We start from the raw sequence: 10825 nt of genomic DNA on the forward strand, positions 1-10825 counted from the left end.
GTGTGTGTGTGTGTGTGTGTGTGTGTGTGTGTGTGTGTGTGTGTGTGTGTGTGTGTGTGTGTGTGTGTGTGTGTGTGTGTGTGTGTGTGTGTGTGTGTGTGTGTGTGTGTGTGTGTGTGTGTGTGTGTGTTGTGTGTGTGTGTGTGTGTGTGTGTGTGTGTGTGTGTGTGTGTGTGTGTTTGTGTGAGTGGTAAGCTCTAAGCTGACTAGGCTAGTGGGGCTCCTGAAGTTCAGTTTCACCTCAGTAACATTGTTGTATGGGATTGGACCATAAAGTACCATATGATTGCTGGCTGTGGGGTAACATAACAAATCAGATTAATGAGTTTGGCTCTGCTGATTTGGCAGGAAATGAGTCACAACAAATGAATAGGAATAGGTGAATAGGTCTGAGCAGTCCTTGAATTTGCTTTGAACAAAATTCATTAAAAGCATGTTCAAACCTTTTTCTGTTTATTAAACAAAGAAATTGACAAAAAGACAGTGACACATACAGACTGATTTTCAGAAGAACGTGAAGCCCTTTGGTGGACCGTGAGCATAGCATAGGTAACCTAGGTAATGAAACACTGTGTCTCGATGTCCCTCTCAGCTGTACTAACTCTTTTCCACTATCCAGATTCCAGACTCAGTCACCGTACATCATAAATTAAACATCATTATACATTAATATTATTTAAACAATTCATAGCTTTAAAAAAAAAATCTGAAATAAAAATTGAAAAAATGCATTTAAGTTGATTCGGATTAGTTGAACCTAGGTACAGTACCAGTCAAAGTTTGGACACACCTTTACTTTTATTATTTTCTACATTGCAGATTAGTACTGAAGACGTTTAAACTAAGAAAGAACAGATATGGAATTATGTTCTAAACAAAAAAAATGTAGAAAATGACAAAAGTAAAGAAAAAACTTCTCAAAAAAAGAGAAAGTGTGTCCAAACTTTTGACTGGTACTGTATACATTTCCAAAAAATTATATTTTACAGTCCATTTACAAATGACACATCTCCTGAAAATTAGCCTGTAATTTAACACATTTAACATATGAACTCAACAAATCCAAATCCAATCCTCATCATTATTGTCCCATCTGATTATACAAAATAAGAACTGGCAGAAATGAAGACAAGATACAAACAGCTCCTCTCTGTGGTTTAGTGTGATATAGCAACAAGTCTGACAGTGTGCACAAAACTGCCAAGTTTCTATAGCAACAAGCCTGACAGTCTAACAGTGTGCACAATACTGCCAAGTTTCTATCTTACTTTACGTCTCACTAGTTTCAGTTCATTGTATTTTACCACCTGAGTCAATCTAGTCTACGATTTAAGCAGGAAACAATATGTACAATATGAGGAGGAAACGCCTCATGGAAAGCCATTGTATTCATTTAAATTTTCTGAGATATAAAAAGACTTTCAGGGACTATTAAAATGGCTTATAAATAAATACAGACTTTTTTACCCACGTGGAAACTTTTTACATTCAGATATACTTTCAGTAACCTTCAGAGGTAGATCAAAACTCTACCTTGCAGACAGAAACCATTTTTAAATAGCATAATTTGATCATCTGTTATTTTTTGTTTTTTGATAAATGTTAATGCTTCCCCAGAGCTTAAACGTGAATTGTCATGAGGAGTCAGTTTTCGGTGTCTTCTTTTGGCTGCTTTTCTTCTTGTCGTCCCATTTCCTCATGTGAAGGGACACTTTGGGGAGGAGAGGCAGGCTAGGACAAACCACGAGGATGTGAACCCTACTCTAAGAGTTTGGCAATGAAGGAGACTGCTGCGCTAACGAAGAAACCTACAGGTGTGCTGGTAAGTTGGTGTGACAAATGATCCCTTTTGCTTTCCATACTCACAATCCAGGGCCATTACATGAGTTCTTACACTGTTTACAAACACAGTAGTGTCCTGTTGTGTCCAAGCTTGTCAGTAGAGTTTAAAGTCTTCCAGCTGTGGCATCGCTTTCCTTTCCTGAGAACTTCACAGCCTACTTTTCAGAAAATGTGAGCTTAATACTGCAGGCACGTTGCCATGGAGAGTGAAACTGCCCCTTCACCCTCACAGATTTTGGTATTTTTGGAGACACTTCTAGCTCCGGAGAATTTGATACATACCACTTCAAAGTTAACAAGATGTCAGGTTAGTTGCCAGTACTGGTGAAGCCTGTTATGGTGATTTTGCAGGGGCCAGTCTTTGCCAATGCTGTTTGGCTCCGTCTCCAGCCCACCTCTGTCTACTGTGGCCTTGTGGGTGATTGGGCAGATAGGGATGAGACGGGGTATGTAGGAGTGTTTTTCCTGGATTTTTCCTGCCATTTCCTGGATTGTCCTCTGCATTAACTGATTGGCTGCTGCTGCTGCTGCTGGCTGTGTGGCTAGTGCCCGCCCCCACTCCGGCTCTCTCCGGACACCCAGTCGAGGATGATAAAGGATATGCTCATGACCATGAAGATGACCCCGAGCACCGCAAACATGGCCGCCTGGAAAAACACCAGAAAATTAGGATATGGTTGTGCAGAACAAAAAAGCTATGAAACAATAAAAAGCTATGAACTATAAACAATAAACTAGCCCAATAATAAACTATAAACAATAATTAACTAGCCCAATGGCATGACCCTTCTTACTGAGGAGAGTAAATGCCTTGCGTTTACTACTCTAGCTAGATGTTAGCCTAACGACATGATGATATGCTGTTAGCCTAGCGTTTACTTTCGCTAGAATATTAAACTACTCTTTTGTAGTAGTAGTACGCTACTTACTATGCTGTAAGTAAAGTACCTTATTTACTATACTTAAGTATAGTAAGTACTATACTCAGTATAGTAAATCTTTACTATATAGTATAGTTCTCATTTTAACTATACATAGTACTAGTTACAGTACTCTCCATGTAGGTACTACTCCTATATAGAGAGCATAGGTATTCTTTTCTTCCTATCTTGTGGTAGGAAGATGTATTACCACATCTTCCTGTGTGGTAGTAAAGTACAGGAAGATCTTAGTTTGATCTCCGAGGAGGGGGGGGGGGGGCTACTCACCCCGATCTTGGGTTTGGACTTCATTGGCTCCTGCTCCTCGGGGACGATGCGGAGGTAGAAGACTCCAGGCAGGATGAAGATGAGACTGGGAGCAGAGGTGGCCCCTAAACAGTCAAACCAAAAATAGAGTTCATAAAGACTGAAATAGTTTTGCTGTTATAGTAAAGCTTTGGCTTAGTTGTGGCATATTAAGATAATAAGTAAGTCTTATTATATAATAAAATAATAGTAAGTCTTATCTTAGCCTTAGTTTTATCTTCCCTAAATTTAAATCTGTACGAAGAACATAAACTCTTAATAAATGCATATTTATTTATCTATTTATTAATTGTTTTTTATTATTATTTAGCTGTGGCAGTTAATGTGCAAAGCAACTTAAGTTTTTTAGCTGTCTGATGCTGCCTCGTCTGTCTAGTTGTTTTTGTGACAATGACAATAAAGTACTTTGAACTTTGGACAGCAGGAATCTGTATGTTTGTATGCATATTTTAGTCTGTTAGACAATCTTACTCTTAGAAAAAAAACAAAAAAACAGACACATTAGCACATTCATTTACTGTGTACTTCCTTAAACAGAAGTGTACAATAATGCATCCATTGGTAGACCTTTGGATCATTAACTGAGAACCTGAGGTCGTAGAACTCACCAATGAAACCGAAGATGTGTGTAATGTTGGGAACAAAGATGACCAGGAGGTTAACGATGAAGAGGAGGCATATGGCTATGATGATGTGGCGAGGCCAGCTGAAAGGCTTATCAGAAAACAGCAGCTCCTGCAGAGCCCTGCGGATCTGAGAGGAGGAGAGGAGAGGAGAGCCTGATTCATTCCTACTTGTAGATTAGAAACTGACAAATAAATGATCTCCTTCTTATTGTCCCCTATCTTTATTTTTAATGCTGCTGCAGGTTCTCTGTCTGAAACGCTTAAGATGACGGGTTTCCCATGTGGAAACTTCTAAAGTTTCTAAAGCTATGCTTGGAGATGTTAGCGAGAAATGCTAACGTCCACATGCAGTGCTAAGTCCAGAGGAAGTGAGCCAGGCATGCTCGTCTTGCTTACACCATTAACCCTTTATTTAACTTCGTTATTTCCCAGTGGCTGAATGAGATAAAGTGTGAGAGAGATGTTCTTACGGGGAAAAGGACCACAGGGACCGTGAGGGTTACTGCCATCAGCACAGCCAAGCGCACACAGAGCATCAGGGTGTCACTGTTGCTGTACGTGTGCAGAAGTTCAGATTCAACATGGGCTGGAAGAATAAACACACACACACACACACACACACACACACACACACACACACACACACACACACACACACACACACACACACACACACACACACACACACACACACACACACACACACACACACACACACACACACACACACACACACACACACACACACACACACACACACACACCAACAATTATACCTCGAGGGTCAACATTAGATTACCTAGACATTAACATGATCATGAACATGGTTATATTTCTCAGGATGATGACTGGCCATGATGGCTCCTTTAATTAAGATATGCTTTGGCCTTCAAGCCCACTTAGGACTGACTGTCCTTGAGTACTAAGTATTTCCTTGCTTAATTAATTCATTAGCCTCGCTAATTGACAGACAAAGTAAATGCTAAATCTGACTTTAAGGATGTTTCTTTTTGTGTATATATATTTTAAATACGTTTCACATGTTAAATGTTACCTTTGCCTATCATAATTCTAACTCTAACCTTAAGCATATCTTATAAATTTACTTCCAAGAGGTAAATTGTACAAATCTGTCAATTAAGCATGTACTCGTCCTCATCACAAAGGAGGTTCTTACTGTAAAAAGTGAGGTAACCAAAGATGGCGGTGAACAGGTACATGACGAACATGGCTGTTATGGAAATGTTGGCAATTGCCTGCATGCGTTTCTTGGATGGACTGCAAAGGGGGAAACAAATATTCACTTTAACCTACAGTACATTACAGTACCTACAGTCATAGCATAGACAAATATTCACTTTACCTACAGCACAGTTCAGTACCATTCGGTACCTGCATAAATAGTATAGACAAATATGCACTTTAACCTACAGTACAGGACAGTACCTACAGTACCGTTCAGTAGCTACGCTGTAATTCAACTGAAATGAAGAAAACTAATTATACTATAAGTCTTTTTATTTAATAGTTACACCTTGTGCAACAGGAGATACTTTTAGACTGTCAGAATGTATATTCTCTAATTATTAAAATAGTCTCGAAAAACATTTAATTGGAGAATTTCATCACATGTTTTGTTTTCTATCTTATAAATTCTTTAGCAAACCACAGTTCCTAAAAACCTAAAGATTGACATCTTGGACAGCTGGTGAGACTGAAGCGCATTCTGCCGTGGTTCTGTCCGATGTGGAGCAGCTCAGAGTTAGACCCATGCCAGACTCAACTGCCTGTTACTGCACCAGGATGTCATAAAACAGGGACATACTTGCGAAGCTCCGTGTAGATGGGAAGAACCTCCGGATGGCACACAAATGCAAAAGCCAGGATGGGGATGGTGTACGCCGTCTGTAATAATAGTAATAATAATAAAACTTTATTTATATGGCACCTTTCAAGCAAAAGAATGCAGCTAAAAGTGCTTTAAGTGTTTTTGCTTCTGTAGGCAAAACCACATGGGCCTTAAGGTCAATGCAGGCAAAACCACATGGGCCTTAAGGTCAATGCAGGCAGAACCGCATGGGTCTTAAGGTCACTCAGGGTGCTCCATTGAGAAAAATCACTCCATTCCCCTGGATGTGTCATTCCCCCTGGAAATTCCCAGCATGCATTGCCTACAGAAGAGAGCAACTATGCTGACCACGTTAATCTTCCCCCTCTGGATCTGTCTCCAGCATTAAAACTGTGTGAAAGTTCCTTGTCTTGCACTTCACACCATTTCAACACAGAGTAGCCTCTCACAGATACAGACAGAGGCCAACTGACTCAGTTAGGACCTCGAGGCCCGCTGCTCACCTGGAGGTTGATGGTGAACATTTTAGCCTCGCAGTGGTCGTCTGCCATGCTGTGGATGTCATGGGAGACCCTTTTCTCATGCGTTGGAAAGTCGCCCTCTGGAGTCGTGCCCAGAATATAGTTCGCCAGGGTTGTGAGGCCAGCGTCCGTGGAGCTAAGGTCAGAGGTCGCGCTCACGTCTCCGATCGTTGAGCTTAGGTCAGAGGTCGCACTTACGTCTCCGATCGTTGAAAATGTTGAATTCATCAAGTCAATCAGGTATTCCGTGGCATTGTTTGCGAAGTCTTGCAGCTCCGGCAGGACGGTTGCCAGGCTCTCAGTGATCGCTGTTAATTCGTGAGGGACTGTAGGGCCTTCTGTGGCGGGTATAGTAGACGGGTATCCCGTTGAGTGTACTGTACTAGACGGGTACCCCGTTGAATGTACTGTACTAGACAGGTACCCCGTTGAATGTACTGTACTAGACGCGTACCCCGTTGAGTGTATTGTACTAGCCATGTACCCCGTTGTGTTGGTCACGTGCATGTCCATTTGAGATAACGGACATTCAGTGGCAAACTTCTTGTAGATCACCTAGCAAAGGGAGACACGTTTGAAATTCTAAATCAAGTTGGCAGAAACACTTTCCATTACGTTGCCCTAGTAACCATAGATATACTGTACCACTGAGTGCAGTGTCACAGACTAATTATCAGTCTGTAGCAGTGTCTCTGATGTCATCCAAACCCCTAATTCTAATCCAAACCATAACCCCTAACATCATGCAACTAAACAGTTCTGTATCCTTTGTAACACACTGTTTTTGTAATATGCTTCCACAGTAGCTAGGGTTTTGTGACGTAAACTCAGATCAATTTGACTTTTTCAAGATGAATTTCGCAAGCAGCAGTGACAGATTCTGAAATGGATTTCGTCTAGATCTGTTCCCACATCAGCAGCAGTCTGGGTCGGTCAGGTAAGATCCATTTTTTTAAAATACATAAAATATTACTATATTATAAGATGTTAGCTGGTTAAGAAACACTTACTGAAATGAGGAAAAACACCATGCAGGAGAGAGAAAAGCCACTGGTGTATCCTAGGTAACCTGAAAACACCAAACACAACATAAGGTGAGGCTTTTTTCATATGCAACAGCAATTTTTTGCAAATTGATATGGTATTATATAATACAATTTATATAAATTTTAAGTTTACATTTTTATACGTATATAGAGTCAGAGAAGACAAAGGTGGTAAAGAGTGGTAACTGTTGGGATAATAGATTTTAATACACTAACTGTTGGGATAATAGATTCTTATACATTAACTGTTGGGATAATAGATTCTAATACAATAACTGTAATAGATTATAATACATTCTTGGCTAACTTGCTAATGAGCTTGGTGTTTCTGCTCCAGTGAAGCCAAACACAGGGTTATGAAGACAGGCAGAAGTACAGCACTGTGCAAACGTTTCAGGCATATGTCTTTACGCAAATAATTGGAAATAATAGTAATTGTTATGATTATGCTATTATTATTGTTATTCAATTATTATAATTTTTATAATAACTAATTATTTTCTGTATTACGTATAAGAAATTCATTCATTTGTTTAATAATGATGACTCTTTTTGTGCTGCATCAGTCTTTCTATAAATTTGGATTTTTTTTGTTCGCACTTTTTATGTTTGTGACTGATGGTCAAAAAACGTAATTTTGAGAGCATCCTCACTTTAGAGCATTGTTTCAAACTAGCCTAAAACTTTTGCACAGTTCCGTGTGTGATGGAGGAGGACGTATGGACATACCAAGCTGCCTCATGGTAGCGAGGGGGAGAATGACCAGGACACTGACGATGATAATGAGGTAGTTGCCATTCAAGTACCACTGTCTGCCATTGGGAAAACAGGAAGTTGCATCACACTTCAATCACACATGGCAAAGGTGAGATGACATTTATGGGCGACGTTCATCAGCAAAATAGCAATATTTTTCCTCTTTACACTTACTCAGACTTGTCTGACATTCCCATAAGTGCTTGAATGACCAGAGGCAACTCCGACTTCACGATGAATAAGTAGCTGGACATGGCTGTGGTGGGACAGACAAACAACAGCAGTTTTGAGATCAGTGATCAGTGTCTTAAGACACTCTTTGTTTTTTCGTATCACATATCAACTACGTATGTATAAAAAATTCGGAAAAAAGTTTCAATATAATTCTACTGGGCTTTGTTACCATATTTTAAGTCTATCATGCCCATCCTATTGTGACCCTAAAAGACCAAACCAATGGGCTCACCTCCGATGTTATGCATAGTTATGATGCAACACGCCACGACTTTTCCTGGGTGTCCAAAGGCTCGGTTCCCCAGCTGTTCATAAGCCCGGATACCTGACAAGACAAGAGAACCACACCAATCGGGTTTCACTTAGGTGATAATTTTAGAATGAATACATGTAGTAGAAGTAGTTTGAAAATCCTGTTGCGTCTTAACCAAGTCATAGCGTGTGTTGATGTAGTACGTAAAAGATATAAGAAAAAAATAGCATCACCCTTATAATCTTCTAGTATCATTGAAAGAGATTAACAAAATATTCAATGATTGTTCTACAACGTTAATGTGACATAGCATAACACATACCTACACATACTCACATTGTTCTGAATGTGTGTGACATTTAAATAGAATGTGTAGGAATAAATCCAGTTCTTACCAACTACTCCAGCACTTTTCAACAGAAGATGGATCGAGTAGGCTGATAAAACAGCAATACATGTCAACAGGATTCTAGGAAAACAAACAAACAAGAACGAGTAAGTAAGTATACAGGCAGAAAACCTCATTACAAAACGATACTGTCATATTTGACAAATAATATTCACTGTAATTGGCTAGAAGAGCCATGTCTCCTAAAAGCTTTGTTGTGTTTCGACCATCGAGAGGCAACCATTTTAAACACTCTCTCTGTCTCTCTCTCTCAATTCTGATGGGGACAGTACCATGATGCTTTGCAAGACATAACGCAGGCCACCCAAATTGAATCAGGAAGGCCCAGTGACAAAGTCAAGAGAAGGCTGGGGACATGGAAACTTAATTCTCCTTATAACACAGTGACACTGTACCCGACCCTGCACCAAACCAGGGTCAAATCTGCCAATTACTCGATTAAATAATCAATCAATCAATCAATCAACCAATCAATATATTTTTGGGCCTTGTCAATATCTTGTCAGGCAGAGATAAATAAGAAATAGAGTATATGAAGTCGCCTTAGGGAGTATGTACTTCTGTACATACTTGTGTACTATTAATGTGATAGGACATGAAAAAGAGTAGTGGGGAAAGGCCAGAGGTTCAAGGGATCACAGCCATGGGGATATCCTTTAGTTATCCCCAATACACTCTTGACTTTGTCGGGTAAAATATACTATCTAACTCTGTCGGGTTAAACTAGATTATAGTACTTACATTATGTACACTGTACTGAGCACACTGAATATAAACAAACAAACAAAAATGTGCTGTGACAAACAAAATTGGATGCCACCTAGATTTAATTTACAACCTCTAGAGGCCAACATGAGGTCCTTTAATGCACCTGAAACACAAGAGAGAGAGAGAAAGACATCCCTTCCTGATCATGTGTGCACCAAAGGGAAGACGTTTAGAAAAAAAATCATTTAAAATAATTAAAATGCTTTACTTTAATCTGAATGTGCCCAGAAACACAACAACCCCTCTTTCTATATGCCTTAAATCCTAATTAGAAAAATACCCTTTCATTGACATTTATCTGCTGAGTAAGTCCTTTTTGTTCTCCTCAACTAAAGCGTACAAGTTAAATGAGTGACAGTCATGGCAGGACACAAAGAGCTCTTCGGCCCCCCTGACAGTGATAATGACTATGACCCCCAACCCCCCCCGTCTTCTGTCCCCCTGACAGTGATAATGACTATGACCCCCCCCCCCCTCGTCTTCTCTCCCCCTGACAGTGATAATGACTATGACCCCCCCACCCCCCCTCGTCTTATGCCCTTAATCTCATTAGCATTGCTGCCTTTCAAATCAGCCCAAGCCCTCTGTGCCAGCGCACGCACACACACACACACGCACACTCACACACGCACACACACACGTACACACACGCACACGCACACACATGCGCACATACACACACACACACCCTCCCTCACACCTGTGTGTTTGGGTGTTTAAGCATCCTTCATCTCAGTGATTTCACAAGTTGTTTACCCAGACAGGTCACACATTCACACATTCACACACACACACACACACAGCCTCGCTCACACACACACACACACACACACACACAAGCGTGTATGCCTGCTCACACATGTCCTGGCAGACCTGTCTTTGATCTGATCACAACGGACTATTTATATCCCCTCAGATCAGATTGAGGACAGCACAAGTATATGTGTGTGTGTCCGTGTGTGTGTGTGTGTATGTGTGTGCGTGTGCGTGTGCGTGTGCGTGTGCGTGTGCGTGTGCGTGTGCGTGTGTGTGTGTGTGTGTGTGCGTGTGCGTGTGTGTGTGTGAGTATATGTGTGTGTGACAGAGAAAGATAGAGAGGGCGGGGGCCAAAACAAGGTCTTACTCACACCTGTATTTAAACACACACAGACACACACACGCATGGAAAACGAACAACCGTTCCAGGACATTGTGATTACGCTGAGCTGTGTTTACATCTACAGCCTGCCCTTCGCCGTAGTGAGATTCTCTGAACCGAGTGCATTCCTGCAGTA

The 10825-nt window shown here is 40.7% G+C and overlaps 1 protein-coding gene across 1 annotated transcript in view; it reads right to left on the minus strand.

Moving 5' to 3' along the window:
- Positions 1–2384: 2384 nt before the first annotated feature.
- LOC308360027 (sodium-coupled neutral amino acid transporter 5-like) overlaps positions 2385–10825 on the minus strand; it is a gene marked incomplete at both ends in the record, with an annotated part of 12199 nt that continues 3758 nt past the window's right edge. The window contains 12 exons of the mRNA XM_080831767.1: positions 2385–2489; positions 3051–3154; positions 3698–3842; positions 4186–4301; positions 4893–4993; positions 5541–5620; positions 6068–6640; positions 7096–7154; positions 7861–7943; positions 8062–8143; positions 8354–8446; positions 8770–8843. Coding sequence (XP_080687893.1) covers positions 2385–2489; positions 3051–3154; positions 3698–3842; positions 4186–4301; positions 4893–4993; positions 5541–5620; positions 6068–6640; positions 7096–7154; positions 7861–7943; positions 8062–8143; positions 8354–8446; positions 8770–8843 — 1615 coding nt within the window. The remainder of the gene's footprint in view (positions 2490–3050; positions 3155–3697; positions 3843–4185; positions 4302–4892; positions 4994–5540; positions 5621–6067; positions 6641–7095; positions 7155–7860; positions 7944–8061; positions 8144–8353; positions 8447–8769; positions 8844–10825) is intronic.

Source organism: Sprattus sprattus, assembly GCF_963457725.1.
Source record: "Sprattus sprattus genome assembly, chromosome: 2".
NCBI lineage: Eukaryota > Metazoa > Chordata > Actinopteri > Clupeiformes > Clupeidae > Sprattus > Sprattus sprattus.